The 20,349-nt window shown below is 35.5% G+C and overlaps 1 protein-coding gene across 2 annotated transcripts in view; it reads right to left on the minus strand.

Moving 5' to 3' along the window:
- MBTD1 (mbt domain containing 1) overlaps window positions 1–20,292 on the minus strand; it is a 49,618-nt gene extending 29,326 nt beyond the window's left edge. Inside the window, exons 1-8 of one of the 2 annotated variants that reach the window (XM_039344106.1) lie at window positions 20,231–20,292; window positions 15,058–15,259; window positions 12,992–13,125; window positions 9,503–9,617; window positions 8,625–8,710; window positions 1,454–1,571; window positions 827–961; window positions 459–547 (exon numbers count right to left, since the gene is read on the minus strand). In XM_039344106.1, the coding sequence (XP_039200040.1) occupies window positions 459–547; window positions 827–961; window positions 1,454–1,571; window positions 8,625–8,710; window positions 9,503–9,617; window positions 12,992–13,125; window positions 15,058–15,259; window positions 20,231–20,251 (900 nt within the window). In that variant the 5' untranslated portion in view covers window positions 20,252–20,292. Of the gene's footprint in view, window positions 1–458; window positions 548–826; window positions 962–1,453; window positions 1,572–8,624; window positions 8,711–9,502; window positions 9,618–12,985; window positions 13,126–15,057; window positions 15,260–20,230 lie in introns of both variants that reach the window. The other variant, XM_039344096.1, reaches the window with a different exon arrangement.
- Between the last annotated feature and the right edge of the window lie 57 nt (window positions 20,293–20,349).

The following is a 20,349-nucleotide window of genomic DNA, read 5'->3' on the forward strand; positions in this document are numbered from 1 at the left end:
TTGCAGACCGCCCTGAAGGTTTTAAGGGACTCCCAGGGACCCTCGGACCACACTTTAAGAAACACTGGTTTGGATTGCCAGACTAGGCAACTCTAATTACTGGCTTTCATGACTTACCTCTCAGGTTCTCAATCAGTTTATTAAATGAGAAACTATCTTTTTTCAATATTATACAGTCAACTAGAATCAGAATAATTTTTTCTTGTATCTTTTCAAACACCTGAAAACATTATTACTGGTCAAACTATAAAAGCTAACAGGTTAGCTTTTAGTTGAAATATTGGATTCAAATTTAGGGGTATGTGATGAGAAAGATTAACAAATACTTCCTTGGCTTTAGTCTCAGGGCTATTTTCAAGCTTGCAAAAAACCCTCATGCAGGATCAAGGAAGATTCTCCAAACTGATTTAACACCTCACTTATTAGCAAATTCCCCACACAGTTTTAGTTACTCTCACCTTCTGAGAGAAGTCAGGAGGAAGAGTTTTGGCACCGGTGAGTCTTTTTACCAGAAAAGCTTTCCAATTTGTATATTTGTGTTGAATGGCTGTCAAGAAAAAAACATGCATTAGTTATTTAAACTTTGAATTAAGACACTCTGAATGAGAATCAGCAAGTTTAATGGTAATCCAAATGCATTAATTATTGCAAATTACTTAATCAAAAGTAACTCAAACATCTTAGTACATAATATGTAGTGCTCACAATTTTAACATAGGATAGGCATTCTTAAATAAGATTTTTAAAATATTGTCCCGCACCATCATAATCAGCAGAGAGAGAACGAGATGAATAATTCAAAGTATTACTGCTATATTTTACATACATCGTGGTGGAACTAGAGGTTTCCCACTGGTTGCACACCAACCAACTGGATGGATATCAGGTCCACAGATGTTACACCAGAAGTCAAGATTTGAATCACCTTCAAAGCCTTCATATCTTAATAAAGCATTGTAACCTGAAACAGAGGTTGCGTTTAAGAGCTTAGTTTGGAGGAATACATCTGCAGTATTAATCAAGGTTATTGGGAGGTGGGGGTTCCAATTGTGAAACTGCATTAGGCCCCCAATTCCTTAAACCAATCTTGAGTATCACTACTAAAAACATGAATATAAATATGGGCACACACATTCCAGTAAAAATTTTAAGCTAATCACATACCATTCTGATAAGTTCAACAGTTGCAATAATGGTTCATCAGTCTCTGAAAATGCTAAAGATTATAATTAATATTCTATGTACCATTCAATATGCCACAAGCTATTTTTATACAGTTTCTATGATCAAAACTGACTGGCTATTCCTAAAAGATATGCCTCACTAAACAATCTAACAATTAAACTATTTAACACTTATGATTTCTATTTCTAAAAAACTTTTCAAAGGAATAATTCTTCAATTCTGTCTAAGCAATTATAGTTTAAAATACATGATTATAACAATTAATAACCTGCTAATTTCAAAATCCCAGCAATCCAGAAGACTTTGGTAGGTAGGCTGCAATCTGTGTTAGGGACTTCCACACGCACACCTTCTGAGATATCACCCCAGCATGTCCCCATAGGTGCCTGCAATGTAAATCAGAAAAATAAAAGTCACATCACAGGTAAACATGTGAAAATACACACAATTTTGAAAACATACTAGCAGCGATACCTTAAAGCTTACCTTTTTTAAGAGACAGTACAGAGTCATTCCTCCCTTTCCCCATTCTTCCAGGCAAAGGAAATTTATTTTTCAATATGCCTCATATTTACATAGACTTTAAGCATGAGGGAAAATCATAATGATTATTACAGAAATACAAAGAAATCCATCCAGAGTCAAATGCAGCAAAGAATATGAGACCAAATAGGAAATCAGCATTTTTCATAATAGATTCAAGCAATGTAGGACTGAAGAAATATGTAATTTTTCGATGCACAAATATTTTTTGTTTTTTTTAGAACTATCCAAATAATTTTAGAAAGTAACATATTGGGAATATGTATGTATGCATGTATGTATATTAGCCAAATTAAAACCTTTTTTAATTTTTAATTAACACATTTGAAAAGTTACAAGAAATAAAATAGCTGAGATACCCTATTGCAAATTATTGCAGAGTAACTTTGTTTATAGCAAGATAAGCACTTGACATGAGAGTAATTAAAAAGGACATCTAAATTCTGGAAATAAGAAAGTGTGTTTACTTAGGAAACATTATTAATTATCTCAGTATTTAACCCGTAATAATTTTTTAGGTTTTCAGTGAATAAGATTATTTCATTGACCTATTTCTTTGCTGGTGTGGTATACTTTCTGAACTGGAAATTTGGCATTGACTAGGGAACCAAAACAATCTGAAACTACGGTGGTCATTGAACCCAGTGGGATTTATTTCTACATGAGAATTATACAGTTGTGCCAGAAGATACAGATCAAACAAAAATGTGGATAAAGGTATAATGTTTATATAATGAATTACTGGTTTCAAAATTTTGCAGTACTTTGACAACATCTAACAATGGAGAGTTGAACATGACTCAAGGGGAAATCAAATTCAATGGATTGTTAATGGGAAAATATATGAGAGGTACTGTATAAAGTTAGCTCTGAATATTACTTGATGGTTTCTGAAGTATCTATCCTTTGACTGCTTAAAAGTGTATTCTGTTTTAGATGCTACAATTTTTGACAAAGTGACAAAAAAAATAAAATACAGAAGCTGAAATAGGAACCATCCTATGAAATTTTACTGAATTTGTGAAGTATTATGGAGGCTCCCAGACAGGATACTACTAATGTTCCTGACAGTGACAATAAAAGCAGCATTCAGGTAAGTTTCAAGACAACAGCTTCAGGCATACTGAATACTACAAAATAATTGCCTCATAATCATACAAACGGTGTTTCTTAAGAAATCCTATACTACATCCCAGTCTCCAAGAAGCACATGGAAGCATCTGTTGTTTTAAAAATGATGCTTCCATACTTCTGGTTTATTGCAGTGGTCTCAAATTGAGAGAAAAAACTGTTACACAAACATCCACTCAACATAGTTTCTGGCATACAGATCTTCTCTTTTAGTAGTCTATCTGCTTCAGAGAAAGCTTAGCAGACAGATTTAATACAGAAAAACAACTCAGAAGTATTATTACACTACATAATCTGAAACATATGTTACTTACAAGAAACATACATAGTTAAAATTTCCAAATTGTAACAACTCCAAACCAATCTTATGTGTATTTTCATTAGGTCTGTTTCAGTGAAGAGATTCTAGACACTAACTTAAAGCTGCTCTTTCTTAAATATATGGACCAGAGCAATCTCTGTATAGTTTATTTCTGTTCAAAAGTGATATAAAATTGAATTTATGCATATGTGTGTGTAGTAAAGCCAATAGAAGTAGCTACCCCGTTGGCTGAGGTTTCTCATCCAATTGGTTCAGAGTCCTATTGGCATTATAGTCATTTTTACTCTGTTCAGTTCATGACCAAAGTTTGAGGCACCAGATTTCAAAGATGCGGATTGGTATAGGGGTAACAGCAGAAAGTTAAACTTGTCCTTGTCTGTGTAAAGATAGTGGTTCAGCTAGTTCCTCCTACACCAATCCATATGGCTCTCAGTTCTGAAGAAGAAAGCCATAATGGGTATGGATCTTGTGGCCTTGAAATGATGGTATACAGTATATTCAATATACTGTTTTCTCCTGAACATGACGTTTACTAGCAGAACCATAAGTGTGCAGATAAGAACAAGTTTACCTTCTAGACTCATGATGAAGACATCCACCTCGGGCTCCTTCCCAATAAAAGGAAGGTCTGCCTGGCCACCACTTTGATCCAGCGCACACTCTGGAGGAATTATCTGTGAGGGACAGCCGCCTTCCCTGCAAGGTAAGTTGCAATCAGGAAGGTCTTGATGGGTGAGGTCCAGATTCATGTAATGGCCTTCCCTATCCAAAAAAGGCTGACCACATAGTATCTGAATAGGACAGCTAAGTATTACTATTAACTGCTCAGCTTAGTAAAAATACCTGGTGGGCTCTGAAATTTCAGGGACTAATACATCTTTGGTATAAAATTTTGACAAAGGATCAAATGAGGTATAAGTGATACCTAGTCATATTTTGCAAATACTGTACACTACCCACAACTATCATAAGGATGGTCAGACAACAAGACATGGACAGGAAGATTTGAGACCAATCATTGTATCTCACAAGATGTTGTTATAGGTAACAATTCAAGAAGGATTTTAAATGCTATCTTGAACTTTTGGAGGAAGGATAGAATTTAATAAACAAAATTGGAGGCATGTGTACAACATGGATTGTTTTTTTAAAAATAGTACTCTCTCCTTCCTCCCCAATAAGTGTGCAAACGATAACTGTTACTTGGATTCAAGGGGAAAAAAACATATATTTCTTGAATTTAAAAAACCCTTGAATTTGAAAAGGGAAAAGGTGCCAGCAAACCAATGCCATCAATAGTTAGCTACTGAAAAGAGAAGCATTTATTTCCTTTAACATTTTATTAATAAGTTGAAAATAAATGCATAATGTTTTCAAATAATAATGAGAGCAATTCTCATGTGTGCTTATTGTACCCTTATTGAGCATACTGTATATTTTAGCACATACAATCAGGCCAAGTATTAAGTAAAAGTTGGCAGGTTTTGCTAATACTATACTTAAAAGGGACTAGAGTCTCACTAGACCATTTAAGGCTACTATAATTAGGCTACAAAAATCTGGACAATCACTACACTGCTGCCATCTAGTGATGGTCTAGACATTTTGCAACCCAGATATGTTAGTCCTCAGACAATTTGATGTCTTAGTATAGGGTTTTTCTTCACTGGAAAATCTGAAAAAAATCCACTGCAACAAAAAGTAGTTTTTGTTCAAGATCCAATAAGCATTTCATTTAATGGACCATTTGGAAGGAGAAATTAAATTTTAGTGTCCATTAAGGTTGACTCAGCCTTACATCCTTCAGAGGTCGGTAAAATGAGGACCCAAATTGTTGGGAGCAATATGCTGACTTTGTAAATTGCTTAGAGAGGGCTGTAAATCACTATGAAGCGGTATATAAGTCTAACTGCTATTGCTATTAAATCTGAACATATAAAGTTTGCATCAAACTATCCCATTTAAACAATTTAATAAACTCCCCATGGTTTAAGGCATGGAGTAAAGGCCAGACAGAAAAGTATCCATTATATCAGAAGTCCACTAAGCTAAGATCTGTTAAACTGAAGATGTATTGCACTATTTTGCCAAAAAAGGGGGCAAAAATCAGAAATCTAAGATAGATGATTCTATTACAGTTAGTGGTAAAATCTGTATTTAGTATTATGCCATAAAGTTAAGCCTGGTAAAAGCACCAGATATAAGGGAGAGTCTTGATATGTTCTTAGAACAACCTGATGTGTTTTCTTTCAAACTGCAGTGTTAAAGCAGCAATAAAAAGAAAAATATGCAATCCTTTGTGGAACACCTAAAGCAGCATATTCATACCACATATTATCCATATAACTATTCAATAGCCAGAAATAAGAGGATATGCCGGAAGGGGCTTCTTCAACATGATTCATTCATGGTCCCACAAACAAAAACTATGGCTAAAACACACTAGGTTAACGGTAAAAGTATTCAAATAATAAGCATATTAGAAATGAAATTGCCTCAAAATGGATTATGTGCCATCAACTTGTTCTCAACTCTTAACGAATGCATAGTCTCAAAATATTCTCTTACAAATACTCAATTCTGGGTGTATAGTTACACTGTATCTAAGTCCATTTTGAATTAGTTATGTAAAAGTCATTCATTTTACTAGTTGAATATTTATTCACACAGATGTAATTTATTCATCTCTTTTACATATCTATCAAAACCATTTTGAACTAAACTATTTCAAATTTAAAACATGCCATTTTAGTACAAAATGCTATGCCTCAGTCACGAAACAGCTACATCAAGTGATTTGAAAATATTTTCAGTCAAAAATTGGAATGCAAAACAATACCATCTGTTTAGTAGTGATTGACATTAGAGTAAATCACAGAGTATCTAGTGAAGGGACATGCATATAGTACCAGTAGAAATAACGATATTCTTCTGACTTTTACATAGAGACCATTCTGAAGTTATTCTTGCTGTTAATTTTAATTGCCAAACGTTTACTGCAGTTTTGAAGTTTTCCTGCCCAGTTCAGTGTTATTTACTTTGGGGGTTACCTTTTAACATCAGACAAAATGAATGAAAAGTGCAAAGGTTAGCACTGGTTCCTGAAGTGATTTTTGAAGATATAACTTATATCCTTTCTCCAAACATGGGTGGCAGGAATAAAATTTAACAAAGGAATATTATGCCATATAAAGGTCATTCTTTTATAATGTATTAAAATCTGTGAGCTTTGCATCTATTTATAATGTTTTTATTCTAAAAACACAGGTGGGGGGGGGGAGGTTTGGATGCCTACTGTCATCTCCACAGAACAGTTAATGTTATATAAAAGCCATTTGGCCCAAAATGCAAACTAGTAAAAGAAACATAAATAAACCATACCAATTTTTTTGCAAAAATGACATTTAAAATTATGGTAAGAATATTAAAGAGAAGTCCTTAATTATAACATAAAAATACAAATAATGGGGAAAACACATCCAATATAAATATCTGGTGCGTTTCCATGCCATCTGTGCTAATGGGGAAAGCACACTTCAGATTCCTTCACTGAAATGAAGTTATCTTGTGGGATCCCGGAGCTATGCAGGTCTTTGGAATGATTTTCCAAGGCTGAACTTTCCTATAAGGCAGAGATCCCCAACTCCCAGGCCGTGGACCAGCACCAGGCCGCGGCATGCCAGAAACCGGACCACACAAACAAGCAAAGCCCCATCCGTGGGATGCCGGCAGTACATGAAACCACACACCCCCTCCGGTCCATGGAAAAACCTCTCTCCATGGAACCAGTCCCTGGTGAGCAAAAGATTGGGGACCTCTGCTATAAAGTACTAAGTGCAAGTTAGCTCAGCTCTGTAACTGTTGATTTGTTAGCACTGGGCAACAAAGATTTTGCTTCCTGAACACTTTTGGGTGAATCTTACAGACTGTTGCCTGTTACAGAAATTATAGAAAAATGAAGCTGGTAGTAGGGCTATAATCAAACCCTATACATATTTACTCTATATCCCACCCTCTTTAACAGGCATTATTCCTAAGGAAATTCCTTAAGAATTTTCAATTTTTAAAGGTTTGAATTATAGTTGAAAATCAAAGCTAACTAGCCAGAAAGACAGTCATCCTGTCTGTTTTGCAGAGGCTGCACTTGTTACTTTGGTTCCATGAAATTTTCATGACACATGGATGACAAAGCAAATTAACACAAGGAGACAGAATAAGGTGACATCAACAAACTATTACAAGGCAAAACAGTCTTAATTGCCATGTTCTGATCAGGCTTCCTTAATAAAGAGTGAGAATGCATTAAATCACAGGTATTGTTATTTTACCTACTTTCACTTATTGTTACGTGTTAACAACTTCTCAACTAGCAGCCACAATGTACTACAAGAATGAGGCAATCAGCTGTTGGGAGGTAAAAAAAACTCACATAAATGTGTGTGTATGTTTTTTTCAGGTGCCCTTCCATACCTTAAAACTGCCTGATGGTTTGTTTTGTTTCTGGTCAAACTGGCCCTGTATGCTGTGCAAAAGAAACCTGAATTCTTACATCTGTAAGCTGAAAGCATAAATAGGAACACCGATGCTGAATATGCTTCTCATTAATTGAAAACTCATTTTTATACAGCAGAGGCAAAACTATCTTTAATTCCCTCCTTCCCTATTGTTCTAGCCATATGCCCAGTCTTTAAAGGACACTGCATAGGATATTTCCAAAACAATTTCTCTACTGCTGACAGGAGGAACTCTGAATCCAACCATCTTATTTTAAAGGCACCACTTAAGTTAACTCCAAAAGCAACTTTACTGGATGGATCAGCCAAGTTTCTATTAAAACAAGTTTATTCTTTATCCCTGTTAATGTAAAATAACTAATTTAAAATTATGCACTCTATTATATAGACACACCTTACTAATGACAGAGTAACTTACTGTAACTTGTTCCTTCTTGCAAAATCAACCTGAAAAACATGCTTGTTCTGAACTCCACCTGCTTCTGAGGAAAAATGCAAAGCTCTCTTTTGTACATAAGGGGACTACAAGAAGTTTAATCTACAATACCAGATTTCACTGAAGGAAACTTGGCACCAAAGCTTGACAGATACCTAGGATCAAGTCCACAGGATTTTAAGCACCATCTCTAAAATGACTTTAAAAAATTGTCACTGAAATTATGATAGCCACTACATAAACTGAACAGTAGGGTACCTCTTTGGATTTGGAGATTGCAATTTAGATAATTAAGGAAGTTTGGATTGCAATTTAATTTAGAGTATCAACTTCAGTTAGGGGAAAGGCCACATTTTCTGTATAATTAACATTATGAGCTTTAATTCTCTGCATATCTAAGACATAGGTTAAAAGGAACCCTTGAACAGTATGTCGTTATCTTTTTAATTATTTCTTAATGAATATAATGGTAAATTAAAAACAATATACTTACATGTTTGAAACAATTCACAGGAGCTGCTGTGAAACTATTGCTATTGATATAGTTGCCCCAACTGAAACCTTCCATTGGAACAGATGCTAGAATGAGAATTACTGCATTTAGTAACAATAATAAGCAAGGTACAAAATGTAATACATGAAATGAGCACAGAAGCATTTTTCTTTGTTTTCCTATATATAAGCAATATATATTTATTTAAAGAATATTTTCAATCTATTAGAAAAATTACAGAAGGGCAGCACTAGGGAAAATTCTTCAAAATTTGTCTGAAAAGTCATAGTGTGCTGAGGAATATGGTGGGTTACATAAGAGAGTCTCTATCAAAGTAACTCACCTAATCAAAGAAATATAGTCGTCTGATGTAGGTCAGATGCACAACACTGACCGACATGAAGGCATACGGTCAAGGTATATAGGATAGATATTAGATCAGGACAGATACACTTCTGTAAATTCGTCTCCCAATCTATTTGGTGAAAGTGCTTTTACAACCATTGACATAGCTAAAAGGCCAATAATAAAACCTAAGAACTCTATTACTCAGAATATTTTCTGCTGGATATTTTAGCAAAGGCTTAGATAAGAAATTTTAGTATGCTTCTTTCAATTTCCTGGAATATATTGCATATTTTTAATCTAACCATGCTTTAGAACAGGCATGTCAAACTCGCGACGTCATGTGATGTCACACAGCATATCGGAGCTTTTTCGCCATTGCCGGCAATGGGTGAGCGCGGCTCCAGTATGATGAAACCAGCCTGCGGGCTGGCAGTTTGACACCCCTGCTTTAGAAGGTTATTCCCTCCATTAAAAAAAATGGGAAAATTTTCCCCATAATTGTACTTGGTGGTGATTAATAACAATGTTACCTGTTTTAGTCTTGGACTGGTTCTGTACCGTTGCTTGGTATTGAGCATATGCAGCTAATTTAGCAACTAAAGGTTGTTTTTGTAACACTTTAGCCTTCTTAGTGGGAGGTTTTCCCTGAAACAACAAGAGCTAAATAAGGTTCTTTTCAAAAACACAACACAAATGTTTGAAGCGGTGATTCTACTGGATAAAGCAACACTTTTGTTTTCAAATTTATCTGATATCAATTTATAACAAAGAAAATTCATGACAAAAATGTGAGAGAAAAACATTTACATTCAGAGAAAAATTAATTAAACAGTGTCCCATATTTTTAGGTTGACTCAATTTACCTTTTCAAACCATTTGCAAAAGTTTCTAGCAACTGCTATTTTGATTTTAGATTTTTTTAAAAAAATGTAACAAATAACAGTTCTGCCATGCCAAAAATGGGAAGATCATCTGGAGAAAATACAGGTTTTTCACATGCCACAAGACTGATCAATGCAATAGTGTTTAAGAATTGGGTAAATAAATGCCACTTTGCTTCTTGAAGATAATGTACTAGTTATTCCTGCAATTTGAGTCAATGGTGCTATTCTCCTGCACCAGTTATCTTGCCTAGGTGCAACAAGCACAGCAAGAAAGGGGAGAATCAAGAGATGCTATCAACTAATTTATGGGATGGAGAGAGATCAGGCCATTAGGGTAAAGCTGATGGTTAACTGACTTTCTCACTGTTGTCCTGGTTCCCACATTAAAAAGTCTTTGGTTGTCATGCTGACTTTCTTTCTGATCTAGCTGCATGATTAATTAGTACTAGTCCCATCCAGAATAGAGATTCAGATGAGAGCAAAAATTAATTTTCCTGATCTTTCATACCTAACAATTATAGCTGAAAATACATTTGAATTCTCTGTACAAGAATATTTAATGCAACAAGTGCAATAGGCCTATGACAGTCAAATCATTTTATATTCTTCTTCCTAGAGTACTATACTAAATATGCTGTTAAAATTAGTCGTACAGTTCAGAGATAATTGCAGCACAGACATTCTCATTACTTTTTATTGAAATCCATAAAAGATATTTGGATAACTGAACAGTAAAGCAACTTTCTCACTTTGTCAAGGAGCAATCATTAGACTCCTCCAAGCTGAGTCACCCATATATTTAGTGAACACACTTATGCTGATATGTATATCACATTTATTGCAATCATTGTAATATAAATGGAATATTCGTCAGAAGGGGATATGTAAGAAAACTTTCAGAAATTAATCACACTAGTTTGTAGCTAAATGGTAAAATGAAAAGGTTAACCTTCAATACTATGCACACCTATTTAGGAGTAAGTCTAATTGAATCTATTGGGACTTATTTGTATAAGCATGCAGATAGGCAAACAGAACATATTTGTTCTCTTTGGCATAACTAAATTTATATGTTCTCTATGTTTAGTTTCATTGTTTATGCAAAGCCATGACATACATTCGGATGTAACACTGGAATTCTGCCACAATTGGTTAAATAAATACCAGTATAGCATTGGATAAATGAGGAAGTTAGATCCAAACTAGCTACATTTATTCAGGACACATTTTGAAGGTAAGTAACTAAATTAAAAGCTTTGGAGGATCAGAAATAATTTCTATGAGCATATCCTTATTCCAGTTTAGCAAGTTTACAAAAACCTAAGTCTTGTCATGGCAAATGCTGACTTTGGAATTCAGGAAATGTTCAGTTAGGTATTACATGCAAGGAGGCTAAGAAATGCAGACATTCTTTAATCTAAATCAGAGTCTGGAAGCTTAGACAAAATAACTTTTAAATATGTCAATACTGAAAAATAAATAATCCCACTGGTAACATTTTTAGAAAATAGACTGAAAGCATGAAGTATTTAAAAAAATCAGTACTGTAGTTATGCTTGCAGGTATACAGAGTGCTTGCATATTTATGTAGTGAAACACTGCCTATAGAATTAGAAATATTGTATAAAAGATAAGAAATTCCTAGATAGGGAGGCACTTTACATGTCACTTACACCCTGGTCCCCTTATAGGAGGCTCATATTGAAGACCACCTGGAAGCTTCAACTGATCCACTATGTAAACCCAGGTAACACCTTTGCTTTACAAGCTATGCTAGTTGCCAGTTTGCTTCCAGGCACAGCTGAAGCTGCTGGTCATCACCTATAAAATCCTAATTAGCCCAGAACTGGTTATTTGAGGGACTAGTTGTCTCACATAGATTTAATCTAGTCGGGTGGTTTGCACACTCTGGGTTCCTTTGAGTAAACAATGCCAAATATTGTGACCCTAGAAGCACACCTTCTCGATGGGCAAAACCTGTCCTCGAGAATGAGGCTCCTCCATGAGATCTGAACGGGTTCCATCCTGTTGTTTTGAAAGGCCTTGTAGACCTGGCTCTATATTCAGGCCATTAGCAAGAGTGCTTGAAGCCTCTTTTTTTGGGATTGCGTGGGCCGGTTTCTTTTTCATTCCTGTACAATTTTTGTTATCTCTGCCATCTTTTGTTCTTGTTTTTGTTTGTTTGTTTTACTTGTGAACTCCCCAGGGTAATTGAGAGGCGTATAATTATTATAAATCACTCAAACTGTTCAAAAAGCAAAGTGCTAATACAAAATTATCAGAAGATGAAATGTTCATATAATGATGAATTGAAGAGGAAAATCTGTTATGATGTCAGACAATTAAGAGTCACTTATCACTGAGATGGTGGCATAGAAATGTAATAATAAATAAATTACTAAAATGCTTATGGGTACTTACAAATCATATCCTATGTATTCATCTTGAGCTAGGCTGCTGAGGATCCCGCACTCTCCATGAGATAAAAGAAACAGTGGCCAGAAGGCATACTTTTCCAGGGCAGCCCTCTTACTATGAAATAACTTGTCTCATTAAGTACAAGGAGATATTCTTTTTTGCCTTTCAAAAGGCAATTAAAACCATGCTGTTCCATCAAGCTTTTGCTATGGGTGGTGGATCTTGCTACTGTATTTTTTTAAAAAAATCTGTGTTAATATATTTTTATGAAGTTCTATTATAAACCCTACTGAGAGTTATATAAACAAACAAACAAACAAACAACTAGACCTTATGGCATGTTATTGACAGGATGCAGTGATGGCCAAAGGATTGTGCATTGTAAAGAAGGATTCAGTAACCCCTCCAGGAATCTGTCTCTCTGCAGCTATCTTAGAATGCTCAGAATCACTGTACAATTGAATCCAGTTTTTAGGGACAAAATAAGAAAGCTCACGTTTGTACCCTCCATATGATTTTACAGGAGGTCTTTTGATGGCTACAGTTGGAAATCAAGTGCTTGATTCAGACCTTTGGACTAATCTTTTTTTTTAATTATTATTTTTTTTAGTATTTTTGTTAGGATGAAAAGCCGTTTTTATGTATTAATCTGAACCATAATATATCTTATAAGACTTTATATAGTAAAGATAATAAAATTTGTGACTGTACCGTTACCTGAAGTCTGGCCAGAATACTGGCCTTCTTAGAGTTCGATGAGTAGCTTCTTGAGCAGGAAACACTGCAGAAGCGCTTGGTCTTGGAGTAAAAGGCATCTCTGACACCAACCATCCCGCACATTTCACAGGTAGCTAACGAGAAATATAATAAATGTAGGTTCAGTCTGCAGCTCACATAGAAGCTAGTACTATATCATCCACATACACATACCCTTTCCTTCAAGAATCATATTCAGCATTAATTGGTGTATTAATGTATTTATTTATTTATGAGACTTATATACCGCTTTAAGTGCAAGCATTCTCTAAGCGGTGTACACCAGTAAGCAATGTATATATATATTTACATTGCCCCCAACAATCTGGGTCCTCATTTTACCTACCCCGGAAGGATGGAAGGCTGAGTCAACCTTGAGCCGGTGAGATTTGAACCGCTGACCTGCTGAACACAGTTAGCTAAAGTGGCCTGCAGTACTGCAGTCTAACTGCTGCGCCACCTCGGCTCTTTATTTATTGTGTATTATTAATCTTGCAGATGCCAGATTAATTTCTTTCTTGACTTCACTACTTTCCTTGTAGACTTTAGACTCAGATAGTTATATTTCCGCTAGAGACTAGGCAATTGTTTGCAAACAAACATTTTCAAACAGTCAGATATTTTTGAATTTTCCAGATGTTATTTCCTGCAATGTAAGCAATCAGTTTTGTAATCTGCCTGTCGTGCTTACAGCATTGCTATAGCGTTTTCCTGAATTTATGGTGAAAATTAGTTTAAGCAGTGAAACAACATATATTACTACATAAATAATTATTATACTATTTATTCAATTTGTGTGGCTGTCCATCTCATTTAAGCGATGGTATACATAGTGCTTTTTGTGAACATCTATCAGCCACTGTATCTCATTTATGGCATTTCTGTCCTGCTCATTAAAGCAGCAAAACACACAATTTTTAAACAGCCTTTCTATGGGAAGTAAACCATAATATTAAACATTACATTTGCTAGGCATTATAGCTTTATTATCTCATAAAGTAAGAAGTAATATTTAGTTAGGATACTTAAATATAAAATAATAGAACAGTTTACTCTGCCACGAAATTATGCCCTGTTGTATAAAAGGTTGGTCACCGCACACACGTTTTAATAACCTGTCTTTCCATTTTTTCTAAATATAGATCAAAGCCAGCCAATAACCCCATCAGGCTTAATATATTTGTTTATATTCATTCACAAGGAAAAATGAAATCTGGACCGAGCTTAGAAAAAAATCAAAAGCAAAACATTTATGGTCCTGAGTTTCTTCATAAAGACTACTATGATTTGTTAACATTTTTAACGTGTTCAACATGAATCCATCTTCTTATGTCCAGATAAAATAATATATCAGAATTATCTTAATATCAGGCAAAGCCTAAATCAGTGATGGCGAAACTTTTAGAGACCGAGTACCCAAACCACAACCCAAAACCCCCTTATTTATTGCAAAGTGCCAGGGCCACATCAGCATTGTGGTTCCTTCAGAGAGGGTAGGGTGTGTGGCCCACTGGGTGGGTGTGGCCAGGGTGGTTACAGCAGACTGGGTAGGTGTGACCAGGTAGGCATGGCCACCTCGATGCTCTAACATCTCTACTCGAGCTTGCTAGCCGGCCGTTTTGCGTGCTTTGTGCTGGGCAGAGCTGCTGCTCCAGGCATCATTGGCGACCTAATGAACCTGCGCAAGCTGCTAGTGGCAACGGTGCGTGTGCCCATAGAGAGGGCTCTGAGTGCCGCCTCTGGCACGCATGCCATAGGTTTGCCACCACTGGCCTAAATGTTGTATAAAAATAAATGCATGTACATTTAGTAGTGCATTTGTATAATATTATGGTACGAACATTTTGATAGTAATTTAATGCTAACAAGGAATATTCCAGCATTAACAAACTTATCCTTTTTTTGTAACAGATACACAAATGCCACAATCTTTGGTTTCTAATAAGTAGAATGAACCTAAAGGCAGTGCTATTAGTAATCTGCTTGACTGAACACTCTGTTGAAAAATCTATAATATTTGCACTCACCCATGCCAGATTTGCCATCTGGATAAGTGTAAACCTGCCCATTGTTCTTGATTATCGGGAGATTGGAAGGTAAGGGAGAAACCTCTTCTTCACTTTCATCAGAACTAGAACTACTACTTGTATCCTCACTGCAGCTATCATAGCCATCGAACATCCCGAATGAATCACGTCTCTTCCTTTCTGACCTTGAAGGATGTTCAGTCTAAAATGAAGGGGAAAAAAAGCAGAAACCACTGAAGTATCTGAATAAAAAGATGTGGACAAAATATTGCAACAATTTAACAAGCTAATAGTAAACACACATGCCATTTCCTCTTTTAAGTGGCACTGTATATATAAACAATTTCAATTGTTAAAGCAACTCATTACGTAAACTGCAAAAACCTGTGACATGTTGTTCAGCTACAGTTTCCAGCATCCTTTATTATTGGGCTTATTGGCATTTGGAATTACATCTTAGAAATAGGAATTACATTTTAGTAATATCAGAAAGCTATACAATTCCCTCACCTAGAATAAGAAGAACAAACAAAACATTGCAAAAGTTATATTGAGAAAAAGAATCCATAATGTGGCTAGCATAAATTTTGTGTGTGGGTTTTAACCCAAGGAAATTATTCTCAATATAAAAAAATATTATTTTATTATTGATATCCTTTCTTCTACTGCAGATCTCAAAAGAAAGCAACAAAGGGCTTTGTTATAAATAAGGAAATGTATATAAAATATGGCATCAATTTAATATACTATAATATGATGGAGGCCCCTCATATTATAGCCTCTCCAGTCATCTCTTCTCCAAAATATCATAGAGAGGTTAATGAATCAAATCAGGTAAACTCTATAATGTGGCTGTGGGAGAAAACAAGTTCCTAAAAATTGGAATGAAATGAAAAAAATGGAAAAATGAAAAAAAAAATGTTCCTGATGCTCACAGATTCCCTTTTTCACTTAACTCCCAATACAAAATCTCTGGGATTCAATAGTTTATGATCCTTTGTGCTACATTTTTAGGTGGCTGAAAAGGCTTCCTGAGGGAGGAGGTCTACTTGCACTAGTCTTTTTGCCTCTTACTTTAAAAGATTTCAATTAATTCCTTTCCTCCAGGACAGCAAACAAGTCACTCTTGAAGTCATATGACAAAACTCCACAAGCTACCTTACTAAAACTGTGCCTAAACTCTTATTTTCTGTCATTTTCCCAGTGGTTTTTAAAAGAAAATTCTCTATTCCCACTAGAAATAAAGAAAAACAAACTCCAGAAAAGTTATCATTTATATTCTTCCAAATCTCTAGGGTTCTGATTCTGCTAATCACTAAATACTGCCAGCTTCTGAAATGTTTCTCTTTCAGAGAGTTTAAACTACTCTCATAAAGTTGACAATTTGCCATAGAAACATCACCATGGCAACTGACAGAATGAAAATGCAAGTATCACAAAACAAAACTTAAAAATTTGCACAAATGTGGGTTCCATGCATCACCAGAACTATTCAGAAAGATTTTTCCAGATATTCTAGAAACATCTTCATTCCGGATATTTCATATAGCAAAACAGCATAAAATAATATATAAGTGTAGAAATAAAAGGATATGTGGAATTGCATCCAGTAGTATCCACCACTGACAGAATGGTATCCACACATAAAATGAAATTGCTCCTGTTTTGTATTTCTCCATATCACATATTCATGTTTGTTTGGATTAACAGAGGCATAGTGAAAATAAGAGCTAGCAAATTCCATTAGTGAAGCACTGAATGAAATTGTTTTACAGATAAGAAAACTGGACCAGGAAGACCACAGCACAATTAACATTTTCACAAAACTAAGAACATTTCTTTTCCACACCTCTTGTCTAAATTCAACTTGAACAAACTAATCCTTTTGGAGCCCAAAATTATACAAGCTTTCATGAATTACATTTTGCTCCTGAAACAGATGCAACAGAAATCCTTCATCCAAATATTGATTACACTACTATAAAACTACTATTCTATATAATCACTCCAATTGTCATATGTAAATACTGAAAAGCTTTGAGACATGCTAGGTTCTTGCAATACTCCATATATCTGCTCCCCCTGCAGTCATTCAGTGGTATCTTCTGAAAGTGACCCTTCCATAAGAAAATCTGTACTGTACTGTACTGTATAAAATTGGAAAAATTATTGCTAATGGAAAACAGTACAATTCCATGTTCCCTCTTGTTTTATCTTGAATAGGTGCTTTTGGATCACTTGAACATTTTAAATATCGAAAACTTGGGTAGATTTTTCTATATTTAAATAATCATAGAAAGAATGCATTTGGGGGGAGGGCACCTAAAACAAGAAAATAATTCTTTGCACTGCTCAAATATCTTGAACTAAATAATTGATCACTTGACATGACTGGCAGCATCAAGAAGGCATTATTTGAACACTGATAAAATACAGTAATCCATTACTATGAAGCGAATCAATTTATAACTATTGTGTGTTTAGTACTGATTTTAAAGGCCTAATCCTGGAATGACTGAGACTTTATGTTATGATACACATAATAGTATCTTATAAATCTTCTGAATAAAAATTAGCTTTACAGACAATTATATCCTGGTATTAATTTCAATAAAATAAAATAATTTTAATAAACACAAACATACATACATTGTTTTCTCCATAGTAGTAGGCAGAAAAATCTTAAACTGAGTTATAAATTGAGATATAGGAAAGGAGATGAAATAACAGATTTGCTGCTTCATTAATAGCTTTATCAACTATGAAAAGATGGGAGAGGGAAATTATTTTACATTTTATTTAACAAGACTAGTTTTGGTGGTTTGTTATTAAATGTCCCTTTGGGTGGTCTACAGAAATCTTCAGTGGCTAACCTTAGGCTGAGAGTCTAGAATTGGGCTGTTTTTAATAGAAAATAGTGGTGAGCAGGAACTTCCATCCTACAGGCGCAAGAAAGATCTGTCCCTATCAAAATATGATACCTCCTGGAATATATCATTCACCACATAATAGTGTACCTATTTCTTAAACAGAAAAATATTCATGGCTTGTCCTTTACCATAACTAATCTATATTATAAAAAGGCAGTACGGTAGTTTAATTCTCACAGGTCCTCATTTGCATGATTTATTAGTACAACAGATTGTTTGAACTATGCTCTTTTACAGACTTACAACTTTATTAATTATCAAATATAAGCTATGCTTTAGATCAGGAATAAAACATATCCTAGTTGGTATTTAGCACATTCTGACTAAATTCACCATCTAAAATAAAAACGTAGTTTGTTTTGGCTTAAAATGACCTTGATAAACAAACTATGCCTAAAAGACCTTGGCTTAGCATTGCTTAGATGGCCACTATCAAAGATTTTCATTATGTTTCATAATCAATGAAACTTTTTTACAACTCCATCTTCTGAAAAATCTAAATGCATTATAAACATCTATGGAGTTAACTATAAATATAAATTTTGTTCATAACAATTTATATTAATCAGTTGATCAAGTATCCTGGAGACATTTATAATTGGAAAATGTTGATGAATTGTGTTTCAGAAAAATTAATTTCCCATTAATTTCTTATTGAAGATGACAAATTTACAAGACAAAATTCTTCCATGTTAAATATTTTGAAATACAGTGAGAATGGCCAGAATGGGAACATGTTAATAATCTGTGTTGAGTCTTTGAAAGAAAAAGAAACAGATATGCTTATAAATTCTTAGGCCGTTTGGAATAAGAAAAGGCATAAATGAACAGTTTACACATTCAACTGGTAAACAAGCTTACACTAAGCACTTAAATGAAAAAGCAAACTAGCTGAAGAAAATAAGAAAAAAATGTAGCTTAATGTCAACAAAACCAAGGTTACTTTGACCCATGTAAAAGAAAAGATGTTATACTTTTATGTAGCTGCCTTTTTCTACATACGTTAGAGAAATCTATTTCGACATATTGTATCTTGTCTAATGAATATCTTAAAAGTACATTATATAGAGCCATATATTGAATTCAGCATTAAATTGAATCTAGCAAATAAAATTCAGGAAACCCATTTTGCCCTTAAAAAGCTCTATATTTAACACATAATGAAACTAGCATATGGCCAACATATAATACATGTTTATTTGACCATTTCCTTCTAATGTCCAATATTTATATTTTAAAAGTGATATATTGTAGTTCGGGTCATTTTAAAATTAATTTAGTTGTACATGAACCTAGGCCTTCCTCATTTATTTAGTTTAAAAGTTTAAAAAACACTGAATTAGTCCTCCTAAATTATTAGGTTTCTCTTTTCCCTAATAGCCATATTATCCACAGATTGTGACGTTCAAATCATTTTACAAACCCTTTTTTTCCCCCCCTTCGCATTCTCTGGGTGCCACTTTGTTTTCCCAAATAACAGGTAAATCAAATAAAGCACAGGAAAAATGTAACTGGCTGTTATTTGTTTAGCACTGTGTACATTTCCCTCCAAAGCATGTTTGCCGCAAATGTTACACATGGCCAAACAGCCTATATACCTTCCTTAGGACCGCCTCCACTTCCTCCTCTCCTACCACTTTCTGACCATAAACTGCTGCTGCTCATGCAGCTACCACAAAAGAAAGGAACTGCTCTGTTCAGTACACAAGGGCTCTTGTACAACGAGAGAGAGAGAGAAAACCCTCTAAGTTATAAACCTTCTGACGGCATTTACACAGGGTAAACAACTTCACCAGGGCTTGTTTTTGTTTTGTTTCTGCCTTTGGAGAAAACAGGCAATATGCCCCCAGGCTGTTCGGGTAAGTTAGCAGCTCAACGTTGTGCAAACCCGGAAAATGGGTTAAAATGCTGCACCCAGCCTACTACGAGCACCGAACCAACCGAAAGGAAACCTGGCGGGGCGAAAGACTTTTTCTCAAAAAAAAAAAAAAAAAGTGGAGGAGCGGAGAAGCCACCCAGCCTGGGGGGAGGGTGACCGAGTTTCTTCCCGACTCCCCCCGCTCTTGGGTCCCTCTCTTCTCAGGGGGGGGGAAGAGACGCTGCCCTGACACTCTCGGCCCGGGACGGAGTAGGTGCCGAGGCGCCCGGCAGCTCGCCCTCTCCTCCCAACGGCCGGACCTCTGCCGCGGGTCCTGCCCACGCCGCGCTGCCCCTTCGCCGGGGCTCGCGGGAGCTCCACTTACCAGATCCTTTGTGTTTTCCATCAGGCCCTCATGGGCAGAGGATGCCTCCGACCGTCCCCGCTCTCCACCCCCCGCCCGCCCCTTCGGCTCAGCCCCCTCCCCTTTCCGAGGGGCAGGGC

This window comes from Crotalus tigris, unplaced genomic scaffold (genome assembly GCF_016545835.1).
Source record: "Crotalus tigris isolate CLP2741 ecotype Arizona unplaced genomic scaffold, ASM1654583v1 scf7180000017551.9496454, whole genome shotgun sequence".
Taxonomy (NCBI): Eukaryota; Metazoa; Chordata; class Lepidosauria; order Squamata; family Viperidae; genus Crotalus; species Crotalus tigris.